At 40.6% G+C, this 21,964-nt stretch overlaps 2 protein-coding genes across 2 annotated transcripts in view; one reads left to right on the top strand and one right to left on the bottom strand.

Annotated features, from left to right (window-relative positions):
* The window catches only part of RANBP9 (RAN binding protein 9), a 148,763-nt gene extending 133,789 nt beyond the window's left edge, over window positions 1–14,974 (top strand). Inside the window, exons 13-14 of the mRNA XM_006891614.1 lie at window positions 6,957–7,068; window positions 13,984–14,974. Of these exons, the coding sequence (XP_006891676.1) occupies window positions 6,957–7,068; window positions 13,984–14,114 (243 nt within the window). The 3' untranslated portion in view covers window positions 14,115–14,974. The remainder of the gene's footprint in view (window positions 1–6,956; window positions 7,069–13,983) is intronic.
* Window positions 14,975–15,834: 860 nt separating this feature from the next.
* Window positions 15,835–19,627, bottom strand: NOL7 (nucleolar protein 7, 27kDa). The gene is made up of 8 exons (XM_006891635.1): window positions 19,365–19,627; window positions 19,217–19,277; window positions 18,555–18,610; window positions 17,249–17,280; window positions 16,806–16,887; window positions 16,524–16,645; window positions 16,365–16,442; window positions 15,835–15,920 (listed from the first exon to the last, which is right to left on the bottom strand). Exons 1-8 carry the CDS (start codon window positions 19,625–19,627, stop codon window positions 15,835–15,837), a joined length of 780 nt encoding a protein of 259 aa, XP_006891697.1.
* Between the last annotated feature and the right edge of the window lie 2,337 nt (window positions 19,628–21,964).

Raw genomic sequence — 21,964 nt, 5'->3', positions numbered from 1 at the left:
ATATATATATATATTTGTTGCTGTTAAGTGCCATCAAGTTGTAGATGACTCATAGTGACCCTATAAATGAAAGACCTGAACACTTGTATAACTTCAATCGTTTTTTCCAAGTAAATAGAATTTCCGGAGGCAACCTATTTTGGAAGTGGATGTCACTCCAGGCTTACTGACCCAGTAGAGCCTTATCCTGGAGGCTGTGGCCCTATGTCACCCTTCCAGCGTGAAGGTGAACTCGCCCTTGACTCAGTTGTCGGCGAAATAATAGATAGGCCTGAAGGTGATTATGATTGGCAATACACCTGCTCCTCAAAATAAGCAACTATATAAAGTGAAAAGAATAGCATTTGTTCACTAGTAAAGTCCAGAAAGTAAGAAGGGATTAGATAGAAGAGTTAATGGAAATGAGAATTATAGGGAAAATTGGGTTGTTTAAAAGTATTCCATTGATTTAAAATCTTATAAAATTACTTTCTAGAGGATAAGAACATTCTTGATGCTTTTGCAATCCAGTTGTGCATTGCTTTCTACAAACCATTTATAGACACTAATGCTAGAGAACAGTGTTGAATATACCATGGACTGCTAGGAGAAAAAAAGGTTTGTCCTGGAGAGGGTGAATGAAGCCAGCCTGCTTGGAGGCAAGGATTCTGAAGCTTCGTCTGACATACTGTGGGCAAAGAGGGATCAGTCTTGGAGAGGGGACATCATGTTTGGAAGAATGGAGGGACAGAGCAGGAGAGGAAGACCCTTGATAAGATGGATCAATTCAGTGATTGGGGTGGTGGGAGGAGGTGTGTTGGAGACAATGAGGTTGGCACAGGATAGAGCAGGGCTTAGTCACAGGTGACCCGATGGCACATTAGAACAATGCTAGGAAGCAGGAGTGGCATCCACTTCCTCAACTAGATGCCTCTGGAAACTCTTCAAACTCTCTAAACTCTGTAAATGTACAGAAATGATGTTATAGAATAGAGTTCAGGTCTTTTGTGCAAATCTTATTCTCAGTCGTATTTAACTTGACAACACTTAACCACTGCTAAATGAAACTAGTGCTGTTATATGTGGAGGAACAATCTTCTACTTTGTACATCACTCTTTGTCAATGTGTGAAGTAACCTGGGTTGCTGTGGTGCTGAACCTTATACCATTGGGATATCAAATACCAGAATGGTTTCCCAAGGGGGACAGTACCTGATGGAGCGTCTAGTTGTAAAACACATTTGGAAGCAGGAGTGGCATCCACTCCTAAACCACATGCCTCTGGGAACTATGAACTTGAGAAATGATGATAATTGTAGAAAGGCATTAGGTCTTTTGTTCATAGAGTCTCTATGAGTCGCACTCGACTCGACGGCAATCAATAATAACAACAATGAACGAACATTTCCAGGGTCTTTCCTTTAGTGAATTTAGCCATTTTTCATAATCATATTTCTTATGAATAATTTTCATATAACAGTATTTTTAAAAGGAATGGTTTTATTCTTGATATTTTTTATTAATAACAGTTCCACTTTACTGCCATGTCATTTTTTTATGATAATGCTAGTATGATCTTTCCAAATCCAGATTGAATTCATACCATTCTTTTGTCTTACTTGAAAAACATCAAGCTTTGCAGCATGGTATTTGAGAAATTTCATGATCTTACGCCTTACCCATAGAGAGGACTGATGGCTTAGTGGTAAGAAGCTGTGCTGCAACCCTGAAGGCATGCGGTTTGAATCCACCAGCTGCTCTGTGGGACATGAATAGTCAGTGTCATCCCAGGTGATTTATTGCCTCTGAAAACCCGCTGTGAAAGGTCAGCTATAGGTCATTTCCAACTCGGTGGCACACAACAGCAGCAAATAACCACTTAGCTATGGTTCCATCTATGCTTGACCTTGTTCCTGCTGTCACGGGTAATACTGATGTATTATTTATTTGCAAGTCAGCCTCCCTGGTGTAAAAAAGTTAGTGAGTCAAGAGTTGTCCTTCCAACTCAAAGGTAAGCAGTTCAGATCCACACCCTGCTCCATGGGAGAAAGATGGAAATATCCTCCTGTGTGATTTATAACCCAGATGAAAACCTATTGGAGGGTCAGTTCTGATCCGTGACACATAACAACAATTTGTACCACACAATCTGACTTCTCTATAGCAGTAATAATCTTTATTCAAATTGTAATGAAAATAACGGGAATCCCAGAACACTTGAGTGCGCTAATGTAAAACCTATACATGGACCAAGAGGCAGTCGTCAGAATAGAGCAAGGAAACACGGCATGGTTCGAAATTGGGAAGGGTGTATGCCAGGGATGTATCCTGTCTCCATACCTTTTCAACATGTATGCAGAAGAGATTATCCTGGATGCTAGGCTGTATGAGGAGAAGTGTGGTGTCAGGATTGGTGGAAGATTCATCAACAATCTGCGTTATGCAGATGACACAACCCTGCTTGCTGAAACTGAGGGGGACCTGAAGCGCCTGCTGCAGAGGGTCAAGGACTGTAGCCTCCAATGTGGATTGAGGCTCAATGTCAAGAAGGCAAAGATTCTCACCACTGGACCAATTGACAGCATCAGGATGGAAGAGATTGAGATTGTTCGCAGTTTTAGTTTGCTTGGCTCCACAGTCAACCCTCTCAGCACCAGCAGCCAGGAAATTAAAAGACATATTGCGATGGGGAAGTCTGCTGTTAGGGACCTCTCCAAAGTACTGAAGAGCAGTGGTATCTCTCTGGAGACTAAGGTGCATCTGATACAGGCCATGGTCTTTGCAATCACTTGTTATGCATCAGAGAGTTGGACAATGACTAAGGAGGATAGAAGGAGAATTGATGCCTTTGAGCTGCGGTGCTGGAGAACAGTATTGAGGGTACCATGGACTGCTAGAAAAACAAACAGATTCATCCTAGACAGGGTTTTAAATTGGGCGGCTCTCTGGAGGCAAGGATTCTGAGGCTCCTTCGAACATACTTTTTGTTGTAAGGAGGGACTGGTCCTTGGAGAGGGACGTCATGCTTGGGAGGGTGGAGGGACAGCGCAGGAGAGGAAGGCCTTCTATGAGGTGGATTGATTCAGTGACTGGGGTAATTGGGATGGGAGTGTCAGAGACAGTGTGATTGGCACAGGACAGAGCAGAGTTTAGGGCTGTTGTACATAGGGTCGCTATGAGTCACAAGCGACTCAATGGCACATAACAACAATGAAAATAAATATGTGATCAAAACTTAGGAGTTTTTATTAATATTTAGATTGGTAATGAGAAGAGACTGCAATTGTTTTAAAAGTATAAACTAATTTTGCATTCTTAACTTTTTATTGCCTTGATTCGCCTTACTATAAAATGGGCATTATAGATCAGTCTACCTCATGGATTTCTTTTAACAGGGATTAAGTGAGTTGATCCATATGACTGCTTGAAACACTGCCTCACACAATAAAGGACCACCATGAGTCTTTGCACATTGGTCAACACGGAACCATTTCTTGATCAGCATAGGATCAAGAAATCCATGGTAATGAAGGAAAAAATTCAAGTTGTGCTCAGAGCTTTGGCAAAAATAAAATCCCAGGAATTGATGGAATACTATTTTAAATGTTTTAGCAAACAGATGCTGTTACGTGCTCCTTAACTTGTGCTAAGACATTTGGATGAGAAGTTCTTTGCCAGTGGATTGGAAGAGATCCATATTTGATCTCATTCCAAAAAAGGTCATCCAACTGAATGTGGAATTTATCAGACAGTATCATTAATGTCACCACAAGGAAAACTTGCTGAAGATTAGGAAAAAATGACTGGACCAGTATGTGACAGGGAACTGCCAGAATTTTAAACTGGATTGAGAAGAGGCTGTGGAATATCATTGTTGATGTTAGGTGAATCTTGGCTGAAAGCAGAGAATACCAGAAGGATGTTTATTTTTTATTGACTCTGCAAAGGCATATTTGATTGTGTGGTTCACAACAAATTAGGGGTAACGTTGAGAAGAATAAGAATTCTAGAATAATCACTTGTGCACGTGCAAAACCTGCGCACAGACCAAGAATCTGTTGTCTGAACAGAATGGGAACACTGCGTAGTTTAAAATCAGAAAGGATATGCCTCAATTGTATCCTTTGTCTATACCTATTGATTCTTTATGCTGAGCAGATCATTCTAGAAGCTATATGAAGAATGGGCCATCAGGATTGAAGGAAGACTCATCAACTTATGCAGATGACACAAACTTACTTGTATAAAGTGAAAAGGACTTGAAGTACTTGCTGCAGATGATCAAAAACTACAGCATTCCACAGAGATTGTGGCTCAACTTCAGGACAGATATCTTCACCATTAGCTAGTAGAAAGCCTCAAGAGACGTGAAGAAAAGATTGAAGCCACAGGAAATACCCATGGTACCACCAGTCAAGAAATCAAAAGTACTGCATTGAGGAAATCTGCTGTTACAGACCTCTCCAGAGAGCCAAATATTGAAGATGTAATTTTAAATCCAAGCCATAGTCTTTCATTCACTTGTTTTGCATCTGAAAGTTGGACAGTGAATAAAGATGACAGAATTATTGCTGCTTTTGCACAGTGGCGTTCAAGTAGAATACTCAATAGCCTATGGACATGGGATATTAGAACAAACGTGTCTTGGAGGGCATGCTATCAGGGTGCTCCTTGAAGGAATGGATGATGAAAATTTGTCTAACATACTTGACATGTTTTATGGAGGGGCTGGTCCTTGGAAAAAGACATCATGCTGGGAAAGGTGGAAAGTCAGGAAAAGAGAAGATAACCCTCAACATGGTGGACCAACACAGTGACTGTAAAAATAGGCTCAGGCATATTTGAGATTGTGAGTATGGTGCAGGCTAGAGCCAGGTTCACATCTGTTGTTCATAGGGTCGTTGTGATTTGTAGTGGTCTTGATGGCATCTAATGCCACCAACGTAATTTTTTTTTCTGTGTTCCTGACTTCTAGTTGTTCTTTCTATGACTGGGTTTTGTTTTAAGTACAAGAGGATGTATGCTGAATGATGGTCTCAATCTGAAGTTTGATTTTGTGGCATTTCTCTTTTTGTATAGTGAATAACCATCAGCCTTATTTCTGCTGTTTAAATTTTTACTTACCTGTGATCTCTTGAGCACATTCTTTATATATCACTTAAAATTTTAAATTGGTATAACCTACTATTGGCTATAAAAAAAAATTTATATGTACTGTGGGGATGGCACTTCATTAGATGGTAAAGGTTAAATTAATTCTCAAGTTAAACTTTGTGAACAATGTGATTGATGCATGTTAGCTTTACAAACTGTTGACATTCTTTCCATTGATGGTCAGATTGGGGGAAACCAGAAAGAAGCCAAGTAACTTTGGTGAGATGGATTAAAAGCATCATAAATAACCTGAAAAGCATGACCTAGAATATCAGCAGACCTATGGAGAATATTGAGGAGCCCGTGGGTGAATGTTGCTCTGCCATCTAAAAGGTTTGCCCACCAGGTGCTCCAGGGGGGAACAGTGAGGCCATCTCCTTCTGTAAAGATTACAGACATGGAAACCTGGGATTGTTCTGCCCTGTCCAGTAGAGTTGGTGTGAGACACAGCCAGCTCATTAGCAATGGGCTCCTGGAGCTTTTTCCAGTACCCAACATCAAGGGTAGCTAGCTGCAGGAAACAAAAAATAGAGTAGATAATGTTTATCTTCAAAGAGCTTTCATTATCATTGAGGAGCTGAGTCTTATGTCAATGAAATACTGAGCATTTTAAGTCAAGTGGGGTGCTCTGTGTGTTTAACTGGTAGGCACTGGTATTCCTTGCCCTGTGTAGCCTTACCACCATGACAGTTTTTCCTAGGTAATTCTTTAAAACCATGATATAGAGGTCATTTGGGCTGAGGAAGGAGAAAACAGCGCGTTGTCCAGGGAGTCTTTCCCGCCTCTGCTCCCATCATGCAATGAGACAGCTCAAGGAACGAGGAGATGAGGTGGAGGCTGGTTGCTTTAGCAACCCCACAGGAGACAGGGTCCTTTAGGAGTTTGTCTTCCACATTTCTGTACTCAGCACTTCAAAAACATTTTGTTCTTGAATGCACAGCTTGCCATTTTTCATAGCACCTCTCCAGGTTTCAGGAACACTAGTGATGCAGAGGGTTAAACATTGTGCTGCTAATCACAGAGTTAGCAGTTTAAACTCCCCAGCCTCTCTTTAACAGAAAGATGAGACAGTCTGCTTTGGTAAAGATTATAGGTTTAGAACCTTATTCAGCTCTGTCCTGCAGCGTCCTACAGGGTTCTCTGAGTTGGCATCCATTCCGCAGCCATAGGTATGGGTAGTGTCTTTCTGTGCACTTTCTCTCCTGTGTCCATACCCTCTCTTTATATATGTATTTTCTTTTGTTTGCCTTTTACAAAATAGGGAGCCCTGATGGCCTTGTAGGTAGAGAGTTGCACTGCTGACTTCAAAGTTTAGTCCATCTCTGGCAGTTAAAATCCATGAGTGGCTCCACAGAAGAAAAGCGGGAAATCTCTGATAATTCATCAGTTCCACCTTGACAGCATTGACAGAGAGTTGCGTTTTATAAAATTAACAAGGGGGAAATAAAGTAATTTTGGGAGTGATTAGTACTCTGGTATAGTAAGACATCATTGGTTGAAGAATTAGAGGGAACTAGCATTGTACTGGTTTTATTTGGTCCTATACACTTGTTTGAAATAGGACCTCTCGTCATCTTTTTTATACAGGCAGTGAAACTATCAGTGGTGGCACTTAAGTGTTTAGCCAGTGCATGAAAACTCCTGCCCTTTCCCATCAATAGAGGACAAAAAAGAAGAGTCACTAGAAAGGAAGACATTTTAAGTTAAAGAAATTATTTTAATGTTTATATAGCAATTGAGGGGCTTAAAGTGATAGTTTAACCTGTAATAATTTGGAACCATTGTGAGTGTTGAAAACTAATGCATTGCTTTATTTTCAACAGGATGCATTCAGTTTACTAGCTTATTCAGATCCTTGGAACAGCCCAGTTGGAAATCAGCTTGACCCAATACAGAGAGAACCTGTGTGCTCAGCTCTTAACAGTGCAATATTAGGTAAGGAAAACCAAACAGGACCACTTCACCCAGGCTCTCTGAACACTTTGCTTGAAAAGGATATCTGTAGTAGCATTTATAATTTGGTAATGTAGTAAGGAACATGATTTATACATTTTTAAAATTAAAATTGCCTTAACATACAGTTCTTTTACTCCTTTCCCAAAAGCCAAATTAGTAGATTGAAAACAGTAGACTGGGCCACCTCTTGGAATATTTGTAAAATAGATGTTTATGTGCACATGTCTATAAGCATTTCTGAAAGTTGTGAATGCTTGCTGTTTCCATTTAGAATGGAGTCTTAGGGTAAAATATTAGCCTACACCATTTCAGTGAAATTCCTGCTTTTCTAAACTGGAAATCAGGAGTTGGCCAAGTCCTAAATTCTCACTCCTTAGGTACAAGAGAAAGGTGTGGGTATGGATTGATGATTGATGATAGCTAAGAATTCAAACCTGAGGGCATTCCCTCCATCCGAAATTTTAAGAGCAGAGGGAGAGTGGGGAAAGTTGCAGAAAGTGGTGAGAATTGGGACGAGCCTGTGACAGGAGTGAAGTAACCTTGAGCGGAGGTTGAGTAAACAGTTTGTTTATGTCATTAATAACTCTGGTAAGAGAATCAGGTTTAATTCATGAGAGCAGAGGCCACTTTGTAGAGTAAATAGTAAGATAATAGTAAGAAGCTGCACTGTGATCCCTAAGTCACCTGGTTCTTCAAATTCACCAGCTACTCTGTAGGACAAAGATAGGCAGTCTTGTCCCGTCCCATTAACTGCCTGTGAAACCCCATTGGACAACAATAATCTGATAGTTTAGGGAACTCTGGTGGCTCAGTTGGAAGCTGCACTGCAATCCTAAAGTTCAAATCCTTCAGCTGCTCCACGGGAGAAGGATGGGCAGTCTCCTCCCATGTGCTTTACTGCCTCACTGAAGGGTCAGCTATGAGTTGGTTCTGACTCGAAAGCACGGAACAACAACAGTGGTGATCGTTCTGGTGAATTAGATAGTTGATGAGTTGAGAGAGTCATAGTTTAGCAGCTATAGAAAAAGTTCAGAGGCATCAGTGAAAATGTTCTAATAATTGGTCTTAAATAGGTAAGGAGTGAGGCTGTAAAGCAGTAAACTTGATATGAAGAGATCAGAAAGTGATGTTACTGTCCAGGAGCAGGCCAAGTGAAAACAGTTCCTACAGTGAACAAGCTTGTGTATCTGCAAATTTTTAATTAGATCAGGATCTTAGCCCATCACCTTCTGCTCCTATGCTTCCCACATTTGTGCTTGAGATGTTGCTAATGAGCAGAGAGTATGGGAACTGTATATATCACAGCTACCACCATGTAGAATAAAGGCAGTGAGGCGGCTTGAGGACCCTGTTGGCACCAGCCTTTGAGCCCGTTTCATAAAATGTAATTATTAAATTACATTGACTAAATTCTGCTGTGTCTTTTGAAATAAAAGAGGGTAATGAAAAACGATAATGGCTCTTAAATATAGCTGTTCCTCACTTGGGGAACTCTGATGGCTTAGTGGTAAAGAGTTAGTTACACTGCCAAACCAAAGGGTCACTCATGGTTTAAATCCATCAGCTGCTCCACAGGAGGAAGATCAGCAATTTTTTCCTGTGCAGTTTACTGCCTCTGAAAACCCCCTGAAGGGTCAGTTAGGGGTCAGTTCTGGTTCAGTGGTGCATTAAGTGTTGCACTGCTAAGCAGAAGGTTGGCGGTTGGAACCCAGTAGCTACTGTGAGGGAGGATGATGAGTGTTCTCTTTTACAGAGTCGTAGCCTCAGAAACCCAATGGACTGTTATTGTGACTTGGAATTGACTCCTCACTTAGCAGCTTGTTTACTATAATAGTAAAAAAAATTTTAACAGACTATATTTCTCATTAATTATACAAATCTGGCAATAACTAATACCAAGGTCCCTGACCATCAGATGTAGAAAAGACAGTCATATTACATAGTATTCCCTACCTAGTAGGGAGGCAAGGGGGCACAGTTTACCCTGCTGCTAGAATGCTGTGCAGAGCTGAGGATGGAGGCTGGAGCGAGCTATTGAGGACAGGATGATGCCTGGCAGGAGCCTAAGTGGGCCAGGGTCCTGGATGTGGGCCACCCCACATTCTGACCCCCACTTCCAAACTGAGGGACAACAGGGATGAACCAAGTGGTGACCAGAAAGGACTCGGAGACATACACTTTGGGGGCTGGCTGAACCACTTGTCAGCTGACCAGAACCTCTACAGCCCCATATATTCCTGGACAGGCACAGGTGAGGGCAGGACAGCCTACCAGAGCAGTGGGTAGAAGGGTGAGCAAGTGGTCTGTGGCGGCTGCAGCATAAGCTCAAAGGCAACCAACAATATCAAATGCCTTGATGTCTATGAAAATTACTTGGTATGGATTAGGGCATGTAGTCATTCTCTGTTATTGCTTAACCTGATCTAGCCATGAAACCTAGCCATGTTGATAAATTTGGTGTGTACAGTGATTTCTCCTGTTGTTTCATCCAGTAAGGTATATTCACATTGAGAAACTTAAATTCTCTCTTCCCAAGTTGATTGATCGACTAAGAGTAAGCTATGTTTATATGGCCATACTGCTTAACAGATGCACATTTTTTAATATCTTTTAATTGCATTGTATGGATTTAGATATAATTTTAGAGTTGCTTACATAAAATCTTAATTTTCTAAGCAATTCAAGAGGTTTCAGAGGTAACTTAGATATGAGTAACTATTCTTCCAGCTTCAAAACTCCATTTCCCTCACTATAGTTTAGGAATCTGTATTATGTCTTTCTGACAGGATTTTTATCCACATTTTTCAAACTTATTTTAGGACAATTAAATCAGACAATGAATATATTAGAGAATTTTCAACAAGGAGATTTGTAATAAAGGTCAGTACTAATATGGCAGGATTATGAGGGAAGCAATGAAAAAGTCACATTTGAGCCTTTGTCAATATAAAATTATTTTTAAAGGTCTAATGACAGATTTTGAAATAGGTGGGGTTTTTGGTGTGAAATATGGAGTTGGAACTAATTGCTGACCTCCAACAAGGTTTTGGGAGGTCGTAAATCACATGGGAAGAGATAGCTGTCTTTGTCCTAAAGAGAACTACTCTGGTAGATTGAAACTGCCAGAGAGGTTCATTTGTGCTACACTATAGCTCCCTACAGACTGCACCACCATAGCCCCCAGTGTTCTCAGAATTAAAATAGGTACAGGATAAAGAAAAACTTCCTTTTGTTAACATACTGACTTTTTTTGGGTATCCAGAATTCATTTAGCCCTATTGACTAAGTAAATTTATAAATTTAAATACAATTTAATTCAATAAATTAAAAATAATTTTCTAACAGTTGATATTATGGGGCAAACCATTCCTATGGCTTAATTGCCTGTGAAATAATTACATTATAGGTAATCATAACAACTTACTTGTATTTAATGACAAACTTTCGAAGAGTTTTGAAAATGGTAACATATTTTCATTTTTTTAACAATGTGTTTTTTTCAAACTTTATTTTATTAATTTTAATGAACATTTACAGAGATTTTGGATTTCCATTCATTCATTGTTGCACTATTTTCTCTACCCACCCACCCCCAGTTCGTTCCTCTTTTTTTTTTCCTTGAAAGTCTGTTTTAATTGTTCTATTGCCACAGTGCTTGTCAAAACCAGTTCTGATTAATCTTCTTTGTCAGTGTGTCCTTTGCCATTCCCTAACACCCCTCCCTGAGAGAGATTTCACCCTGATTCATAAGGAAAAGGGGATGGTGTATTCTGTTAGCTACTTCCTGCTGAAAAGGGACACTGTAGGTTTCAGGGTGAAGATCTTCTCTTACTACTCTAAAGGGCCCCTTTGGCAATAGGAAACACGTTGACTATTGTGGAGATTGATTTTGGAATTTAGATGCACTGTTACCATTTGTGCTTAGCCATACATGTTCATATCCTTGAAGATGCATCATGGAACTGTTGCAGCCTAGAAAATACAATTTTAACTAACAAGTTAAATGTACATGAGTCAAAAATTAAAACCAATAATATACCAAGTAAAGGTTCTAACAGTGGCACAAATCAAGTTACAGTAGTTCTTAAAATAAAAAGCTTATTGTCTAGCACTTTGTCTGTTATAGTATAAAGGTTAGGAACCACAAGATGTAGAGGCTCAACTATGTCATTTATTGTTCTTAAGTCCTGGACCAAATTCCTTCTGCTACTGGGTTGTTTTACAGCTCGGAAGTCCGCATGCAAGGCAGAGGTGAAGTAAGGAACTGCTTATGAGGTTTTCCATCAATTCCAACAACTACGAAATAGTGAGAAGAGCTGGGACCTCAAAAGGCTTTTAGGACCAAATCATAGGCTCTTGTGTTCAGGAGAAAATGAATATACTTACCAGTAATGTTAATGCTCACCCACGGCTCTTCTTGGAGGATCTGAATCATTGACGCGTCCTCCTTTGTTTCCAGCTGGGAGCTGGGGCCTGTCAGTCCTCTCAGCCAGGAGGACCTAATGTGGGCCACCCTTGGCCATGTGTCCTTCAGATCCACACTTAATGCAAGTGAGTGGGAGCTTCCTCTCTACTCCCTTGCCTATCTATGGCTCTCGTTTGTGACACTGTCTCCTGAAGTGGCCCAGCTTTCCACAGTGGAAGCAATTCTGACCTCCTTTATTACCTTTGGGTGGCATGGTTAACAGATTTTCTTAAGATCATATTTTTTATTTCTTGGGTTAATTTCAAGGAAATTTGAATATGTGAATATTAAAGTGGAAGTTACAGTCTGATACACTAATGTTATTACATGGATACGATTGTAATATTTAAATTTTAAAATATCTGAAAAATTAGTTCTAGGCTTATTAAAGCTGGTTAATCCTTATGCATTTACTTATTAATACTTATGTAAACTGATATATTCTGTAGGTGTAAATTCATCTACAATAATGCTTAAAGTATGTTGTTGTTGTTATGTGTCATCGAGTCGTTTAGCGACCCTTAAAGTATATAATCTTAAATATGCTGAAAAATATTAAAGCTGTGGTAAAATTCAGATGAGAGTAGTTACTGCACCCGAATCTAACTGGAAGAGGCTAGTGACCAAGATCAAGAGCAGCCAGAGATTTAGGAGGGAAAAAACAAGATCAGTCCTAGGCTGATCCAGATGAGGTGGAGGTTCATCTTACCTACACTTCAACCTTTTAACCAGTTTTGATAGTGAGTCTCCCTCCCATGGGTCTATCATTTTTTTTAATGGGTTTACTATTCCATTGCCATGGCCGCACAAGACTCAAATATGTAATAGTTAAGCAATTTCTTAGGAACAGGGTACAACTAGGGATCAGGAAAAACAGGTCACAACTCAGGAAGAAGAGTCAGGAAGCAAGTAGGCAGAGTCTTGCATGCAGTTTCTCTCCCAGACTACTCTTGTCTTCACTACCACTATCAGCTCTGTTGCTAGGCTCCTTCTGGGCCTGTCACCTCCCTATATTATAGTCCATCACCCAGTTTGCTGCTCCTTTAGGAAGTTCCTTGCCTCTTCTTTCTGCTACTCATCCTGTTTTTCTTAGTCTGGAGCTGGCTGCTTAAATTCTGGTGCTGCCACAAAAGCGGTCGCACAAGTGGATGGCAAAAATGAACAAATCTGTTATCTCACAGTCTAGAAAGCTAGAAGTTGAAATTCTGTGTACTGGTTCTAGGAGGGGTATTTTGTTAATTCTGGGGAGGAGCCCTGTTTCTGCATCTTTCTGCCTCTCTGCCAGATTTCCTTCCCTTTTATCTCTTGTGGGACAATAGGTTTACAGGCCACACCCTAGGGAAATTCCCCTAACTGGCAATTAAGGCTATTGACTTTCCCTTTAAACCTCTTAGAGCTGTCCAGGTTATCATGTCATGGGGGATCAGGACATAGTTTGCATCTTGTAGCGTTATATCTAAATTGTATTTTGGGGGGACAGTTCCCACAGATCCTCTTAATAGGAAAGCCTGGATTACAGTTCACCTCATTGGTATAGTTTGTTGACTATTTGTGCAGGGCTGGTCCTAGGGCAGCACACAAAAAGGTAAGTATCAAACCAACTTTATTGTTTATCCAGGAAATGTTCTTCACCCTAGACAAAAATTTCTTTTAAATATTTATTCTATCCTACTGATTGTTGTCGCAAAACTTAGATTGATACAAGTTAAATCTGAATTAAACTGTACAGTCATGGTTAGAATGGGGGGGGGACGTTTTTTCATCAATATTTAGCTTAAACGTAAAGCCTTGCTACACAACAGTAATTTTTCGGTGCCTTTTCTTGACTATTTTCTTAACATACTTTGCTTCTTTTGTATCTTTAAAACTTGAACTTTCTCTATTTTTAATTCTTTGCAAAAATTTTTCTTTTTCCCACCACCAAATTGCATCCTCAGAACTAGGAGTGGAATAAAACTGTATGGTGTCTTAACTCACCATGTACTAATATTTTGCCCTTTGTTAAATCAGCTGGGCTGCTAAAGGACTGATTAGTAATTTAAATAATCTATATTAAAAGGTTCTGTTTTCTTCAGAGTAGAGATAACACAGCTTCTGAGACTTTTCACTTTGTCCTATGGCAAAGAACAAATTTGGTAGTACTACATTTGTACCACTGCTACCTGACATATCTCATTTAAAGGGTCCTGTTATAATGGGCAGTTTTTTAATTGTTTGAACTAGAATTGAAAGAGAATTCTTCCCCAGTTAAAGGGTAATTTTTGACAGCAAACAGAAAACTTGAAGGATGTCCACCAGACTCCACTGTCTGGTCATGGTAAAGTCACATACCCTTCATAGTTTGTACAGAAGTAAAAAGTGTGTTAAGGTTTTGATATCTGACATTTAAAAATGTTACTGATTTCCCTTTTGTTTTTCCCCCTCCTCAGAAACCCACAATTTGCCAAAGCAACCTCCACTTGCCCTCGCAATGGGACAGGCCACACAGTGTCTAGGACTGATGGCTCGATCAGGAATTGGATCCTGTGCATTTGCCACAGTGGAAGACTACCTACATTAGCTATGCATTTAAAGAGCTCCATCTTATATTGTGGCATATAGTCAACATTGAAAGTAGACCAGCTCTGCTGATTTGAAATTTAGATTTTTTAATTATGTACTGGGGACAGGTTTTTTGTCGCTTTACATTGCTTCCTAGTTTACAGCATGATGCGAATGATTTTCTAACTTAGTGTTAGGAGAAATTATTTTCCATCTTTAACCTCTTAGTTGTCTAAGAGTTTAATATTACTGAATTTCAGACGTTCAAATTGATCATCACAAATCCTTTAAAACAATTACCTAAAAGAAACCAAAAAATCCTGCCTTCTTTGTGGGGGGAACAAGGGGTGTGGAAATGGAACAAGTTGTGTTTGTGTTAGCATGTGAGTGATGTAAATTTCAAATTGGGAGATGTTCCAACCCCACTCCCATATCGGCATCAATCAGTGTAACTTGCAAAATGCATAAACATCTGACAGTTTGAATTTATAGTGTTGATGGAAGAAATCATTTTTAATGTGTACTGTAAAACTTGAAATACTCAGGAGCTGAGTGAATATGTTTGTTGCTACTTACAATCCCGACCTGTTAGTCCCAGTAGTTTTGTTTTAACATGGTCTTTTTCAACTTTGTTTCCTGTTTAACTACAGCTGACTTCTGTTGTAGACTCACAAGTTTAACTGTTGTATTATAACAGTATTACATGTCAACAGTGTGGTTATGACCTTTATTTATATAAAAACCAAATATTTAGTCAATTTACCGTGTCTTAATTTAATCTTTGTACACCTTCCATTTTTAAGTGCTTAAATGAGTACTATATTGCAATAAAAATGTAGTGATATAATTAACCAGCCATTAAAAATTTAATTCTACAGATTCTATTGTCAATTGCATTTATACATTAGCTACTTGCTTCCTATTATTTAAAATGTGAGCAGTTAAAATTGGTAGTTTCCACTGTGAGTTTGAGCCCTACAACACGACTGCCTGCCTTCTGTTTACTAGCTTCCACAGCTTAACATCAAACGTGATAGGATGGTAAGATGAATGTGTTTCTCCTTATAATCATAATAGAGCATGTGAGACATGCCCATCAATCCAACCTCCAGATTCATTAACAGTAAAATTATAATCTGTCCAACAAGGTAGGTAACTGCATCTTTTGATTTGGTGATGGGGAAGTTGGCTGACATGTCTACACTGAAGTGTGAACCTTCTCTAAAATGAGTATGTCTGTAGTTACTGTTAGTACTTGTTTAAAATTTTTACCATTCCATGAGAATACTGATAACCATATTCTGTGAAACAAAGTAACAGGACCTCAGAGCACAGGAACTGGAAGACTTCTTGAGATCCATTCTCAGTTCTCCATTCCAGCCACAGGTGATACAGAGGGACAGGGCTGTGCCTATTGTGGGTAATGCTTGTATTCTATTAAAGGGATAAACATTCTAAGGAGAAAGAATAATGCAGTACCTTTTAAACAGCTCTTTTAAGACACTCAAAGACTAATGACCTTTAAAATTACAGTTTATTATATTTTTCCCTCTAAGAAAAAGTTTTCTCTAAATTAACAAAATCCTAGTGAACCAGTAAAAACAAGACATTGCTTTTTAAGTCAGAATCCACTCCCAGCTGTCTCTCCATCAGGGGTTTCCAAGCTGTCAGGAGCACTGGGAGACTGCCCGTCCATCTCTCTTCTGTGGAGCCATTGGTGGGCCACCCTGATCGCTAATTCAGCTTCGATTTCCTTTCCCAGACATTTTCTTTCTGAACATCCACCGTCTTTTAAACCTCTTGGCATTTTGTTTTCTCTGAGCTCCTAAAATAGAAGGTTATACAGAATATTAGAATATATAAAATTTCCAGGGAATCAATACTTGCAAATGTTTCTTCAAAGGCCAGGGCTGCATGGACAAGGAAGCCACAAACAAGAGCTCCCCTTGCTGGCATGCTGTCTCCTCCACATTTCCTGACCAAACTGGATAGTCTGTCCCCTTTTTAGGATATACTTTCTAATCTACTTTACTTTTCACTTTCAAAAAAAATCCTCTAGCTTACAAAACTGCTATTACTACAATCAGGCCTTTTATTAACAAAAAATTAAGACCTGTTAATTGGAGATGCACAAATACTACAATGACCTGTTTTTGAAAGGTTACATTGAGAAGGAAAAAGTATGGTACCTCACAATTATCTGAGCATTCTATCATCTTAAAAACCATGCAATATTGAAAATGGTAAGAAAACAAAAGCTGGATCTTACCCCAAGTATTATTCAAGAACTGGGCTGCAGCCTTCTTCACCGGTAACCTCTTATTGGCAAGAGACAGGAACTTATTTACTAGAAAAGATAATTATTTCTATTTACTTGTCTTCTTTTATAGTAAGTAAAAAGTGAGAAAACAGTACATAAGGAAATTACCAGTCGTTCTGTTGGTTCCTGGACCATATAAAGAATTCTGTATGAAGGCTTTAGCTGCTGCTTGTCTTGAATCTTTCAAGTCTTGGTCTTTGAGCCTTAAAGCCACATATCTTTTATTCTTCCTAGCAGTCAATAAAAAAGATCAAATGAATGAGGCTGGTATAGGCTTACCCTCCTAAAGTACTTTTGCAGCTACAAATATAATAGAGATCCATAAACTTTGTACATGCATGGGTAAAACAATGGAGAGGGCTACATGAACAAAACATTCATTTTTATTACCCAACAGACTGTAGTTTTTGCACTTTAGATTTCTTGGAGTCACTTCTTTTTTCATGGCCTTCATTTTTCTTTTGTGGATTACCTACAAAATTTAAGTTACATTTTCTAATCAGTATTTACTGGAATTCATTTTGTCTAGTAAACAATGAAAATTAGAGAGCTCCATGGCTTTGTGGTAATGAATGTGAGGGAGAAAGATGAGCAGTCTCTTCCCACATGATTTACTATCTCTGAAAACCCACTGGAGGGATAGCTATTGGTCGGCTCGCACTTTACAGTAACTAGTAACGGTATCCGCCAACTTGGTTGCAATTTTGGCCAGGAATATAAGCAGCAGCCAAGTCTCTGCTCGTGGTCTCCTTGAAGGACCAGTAAGATGGGCCTGGAGAGCTCTGCAAATGCTCTTGACACTTACGGGGAAAATTACCTAGAATAGCTCATACCTTCCTTCAACTTTCCTGGTGGTTTCTTTATGCTAACAAAACAAAAAACAAGGATCAGTTAGAATGGCAGATAACAACACTTAGTATGTTTAATAATTTTACCTGGTTTTATTAACGATATTCTAAGCCCTAATATTTTCATTACCACCATCCTTAATATTCCTTACTTAGTTTATTTAGGATCTTACATCAGTTTTGAAAAAGCTAAAATCATACCCCAAAATCATGCTACTGACTCACAATTGCCAAACTAGTATATACTTTGCTGCTCAGAATTTTAAAGTCTAGAAGCGTATCAGGAAGTTTTTGTTTTGTTTTTTTAAAAAAGGTTGCTGTGATTAATGGGAAGCTAAAGGGTTATATAGCAATATTTTGCTAGTAAGTGTGCCTCTTATTTGGAGAAATCACAAAAGATTAAACAGGTAGCACAGATGACAAGGATGAAGACAGCTGCTTCAAGAAGTCTGTAACATAATGAAAGACAAATGTAAAATAAAGTGATGCTTATAGAAAAACAACTGCAAGGTAGAAAAGCCACATAAGTGATTGAGAAGGGAAGGGGGTGGTTGGGACAAGTTACACTTTAAAAGAATTTAACATAAAATATATTTGGTTGGTTGGCTGTACAGGTACTATTCCTAGAATATGAGTAATTTTTTGGAATATTTTTAAGTTCTTTTAACTGAAAATTTGAAAACCACTAATCTAAAATATTAAGAAAAAGCTTCCAAGGGAGCTCTGGTGGCCTAGTGGCAAGAAGCTGCATTGCAATCCCAGATATAGGCGGTTTGAAACCACCAGATTCTCTGCTGGAGAAGGAGGGACAATCTTTTGTACCAGTCAGAGCCAGTTTGACGGTACACACACGAAATATTTATTTATAAAAAAAAAATCTTCCAAAATTATTATCACTACAGAGGGACAAAAGGGATAGAAAGTATCTTCGGCATTTACAAGTCTTCTGTAAGTGGAGCTTAACTGATTCCACTGGATAGCGAGAAAGGGTCAAGTCAACGAGTCTGGAGAAATGTCTGGTGCACAACTAGATGACATGTTAAAAAGCACCCCCCATATTCACGGTGCCTAACAGGCACTTAGTACAATTTACACAATAGGACTGAGGATTCAGAAGCTGGGGCTCTACAGGGTAACGAGCAAAAAGAAACGGGATTTCTCCCTTCACGCTTCCCACCAAATTCAAACCACTAATTTAGACCTTACAATTTCAACTGCATGGATTCAAATAAATGTACCAGTGTGATCCCTCTATATGTACATGAGTATTAGAATGATACCCATTACTTACTTAGGAGTTTGGGCAGTTAACTTCTCTAGAATGGCATCTGGAAGGAGTTTTCTTTTCTTGAAGGAAAGAGATTTAAAAGTCAATAAAAGGCCCATAACAGTATGTCAGGAATTGCTTCTTAGACGACATATATTACAAACAGGCCAGTCGTGATGACCCCCTTACGGGTTATCAGAGGAAGTAAATCCCAGGGAGACTGCCCTGGCCCCTTCTCCCGCAGAAAAGCTGCTGGGTTCAAATCGCATGCTTTTGGGCTGACAGCGTGGCCTCCAGGCCACCAGAGCTCCCCTAAGCCAATTACTATCCCCAGTATCAATAAGGTAAAGATTAGACCCATGAAATCTTTGAAAGATCTGAACCTATTACTAATTTCCCACAAGATTTGATGAAACAGGAAAAAGATCCACCCTGTTCATTAAGAATCTTTCTGCCGTTGACATTTCCGTGGGGAGTAGGCCTGGCAGCAGGAAGCTCGTTTCAGGTAAACGGCTTCACGGAGAACTAAATGACAGGGTGCCTCAGAACTGAGCATCTATCCCCGCGATTGTAAAGGCACAAGCCTCCCACCACCGTGATCTGCATCTGGACAGACGCTGGCCCGCGAACGGCGCAAAACGGGGAAGTCGTCCTCAAGCACCGATGTCTCCGACCCTCTAACCAACCTTCTGTTCAATGAACAGCTCCTCGCGCCGTTTCCGCTTCTCCTTGAGGAGAGTTTTATCCCTGCAAGAGAGGACAAGTCACCCCAGCGAGTCCCCCCCAGCGGGGAAGGGCAGGACCGGGACTGGGGTCCGGCCGCGGCCTCCGAACCTGCGCGCGGTCTCCCGCACTCGTCGTTCCTCCTCTCTCGCCTCCGCCTGGGCACTCGCGAAAGTCAGCTCCTCCGGGGCATCGTCGTCAAACTCGTCATCCCCGTCCTCGTACTCCTCCAGGGGCTCGGCGGCGGCGCCGCTACTGGGCTGTCCCAGCAGCAGTCCGTGCTCCGCCTCCTCCTCCGAGGCTAGCTGGTCTTCATCCACCATCGCCTCGGCCGACACCGGGGTGCGGGATGCACGGGACCGAAGCTGCACCATTGCACTCTCCACGACGGGCCGTCTAACCTCCAACCCGGAAGCAGCTCTCGAGGAGAGAGGATTCGAAAGCGCTAGCGATGAGTTATCGCCCCCTACAGACTCGGAGGTCCCAGTGGGCTGAGGCGCATGCGCGGAGCCTGGAGCTTGTTACCGCCTTCTTCTCAACGCCACCACTTCCTGGGATCTTTGTCTAGAGCTCCCACTGCGCAACCGAAACTTTGCAACTACAGGAGGGGTGGGGGCTCAGTTTTGTTTGAAGGCGGAGGGAAGCCGTGGTGCGACCCTCAGCTAGCGCGCTGGGAGCAGGACTGATTCCAGCGCTCCTCACAGAGAGAGGGGCTCAAATCACAGCCTGCGAGTGCCCATAAACCAGTCAGCACGCGCTCTCGTCGTTTTGTCAGCAACATCAGTGTGGTCGATCCAATTCAATATTCGAATATTTTATTCCCTTCCTTTTGTGCTTGCCTAGGAAACAAGTCTGAAAGGAGAGAAATATGCTGTGGAGAGAAGCATGTCTTTAGTGGTGCCTTGCTGTCAACAAGTTTGGCAGGACCTCCACCAGGTCTATGGAAACTTTCAGTCCCATCGGACTTGGCCGCCAGACTGCCAGCTCATTCTGAACTATGGTGAATGCTGTTTTTTATCTTTGCAAGAACGGATGACATCAGCGTTAACAGGGATGTGTTTTTCCCTATCGGCCTTGGGAGTTGTTTTGTGCTGTTCATCTTCTTGACTTTGTTCATCTTCTACTCTATACAATTTTGATAAGGCTTCACGCTTTCTGTGTACTGGCACATGTTCCCTCTGCTAACAGCACTCTCCCATGTGGAACTCCTGTTTGTACAGTGTTTCCAGCTGATCGATAGATCCATTCCTAAGTGGGTTGTCAAGTCAAATTTGTAGGTCCACCAAACAGGGACATACGGTTCGAATTCGGCCTTCCCTCACGGCTAACCCGAAGGTGATGTCTCTCTGTTGCTTCAAATCTACCAGAGAAAGAGTGCAATCTCCTCCCTTGCGATTTACAGCTGGTGGAAAACTGCCAGGGGGTTCAATTCTGACTCCTTACTCTGTGGCAATGAGTTTGGTGGGTTTTGTTTGTTTTTTCACTACTCATGGTTTATTTGTTTTAGTTGGTGTGATAAACTATTACAATGCTTATATGTAAATCTTTGGCAATTAGTTTTTAATTTTTATCTGTAAGTCAAAGCCTCCAAACCCTGAAGTCCGCCTAGACTTAGAACATCCAGACTGAGTTCTTCTTAAAACCTCGCGGACGCCCTGACATCTACCGTCGTTCAGAGTGCTCTCTTCCAATGTGCAGAGATTTTTATGGCAGTTTCCACACTGCATGCAAACTGTACATGAGCTATTCCATCCAGTCTATGAACTTGTGGGGGCAAGTCCTGGTTTTACCAAACTCCGTATTTTGCATGTCTGTCAAATGGTAAATATCAAAGAAATATTTATGCAGTTGAATCATTTCATTTCACACTTCTCTTTTATGCCGCTTTAGAAGCAACGTTAGAGGAAGATTCAGATCTGTTGTTCACAGGATCACTACAAGTTGTAAACTTGATGTCATCTAACAACTGCCTAACCTTAAAACATAACAAAATCAAAACATAGGGAGAATTGACAATACAAAGAAAAATGGTGCTGATGTCCAACACCAAGTATGAGTGAGAGGAATTTCAAAGGATAGTTTTGAAATCTCCAAACTGTGGTCAGATGGATGGTGTCAAGGGAGGAGAATACTATGGCATGGGCTCAGCTGGATCTTTAGTAAAGGTGCTTGGTGTAAAGCCCTTGGGCCCAAAGCGAGAAAGGTGGGGTCAACTGGGGCCAGAGAAGGCTGTCCTGCACCATGATATTTGTGTGCCTGATTATCTTTAGGAGGAAGCTTTGGTGGCCTAGTGGCAAGAAGCTGCAGTGCAATCCTGTTGCAATCCAAATGCATGAGGTTCAAATCCACCAGCTGCTGCATAGGAGAAGAATGGGTAATCTCCTCTCATGCAATTAATTGCCTCTGAAAACCTACCGGAGGGTCAGCTATGCATTGGTTCTGACTCAATGGTATACAACAACAATAATTTTTAGGGTTTGCTGTTAAGAGTTACAACACCTATCAGTTCATTGTATTGGGGGAGCTACTCAGAGTATGTGCTAATTTGTGTTCAGGTGTGTTATTCATTGGTTGCTATGAGTTATACTTGACTCAGAACACTTAACAATTGGCTTACTGGTAACACTAAAAAGATAGGGAGATAGGACACATCCCTGGCATATACCCTTCCCAATTTTGAACCATGCAGTGTTCCCTTGCTCTGTTCTGAT

This window comes from Elephantulus edwardii, unplaced genomic scaffold (genome assembly GCF_000299155.1).
Source record: "Elephantulus edwardii isolate Elephantulus edwardi_28Jun2011 unplaced genomic scaffold, EleEdw1.0 scaffold00101, whole genome shotgun sequence".
Classification (NCBI taxonomy): Eukaryota; Metazoa; Chordata; class Mammalia; order Macroscelidea; family Macroscelididae; genus Elephantulus; species Elephantulus edwardii.
This window is presented reverse-complemented; position numbering and strand designations above follow the sequence as displayed.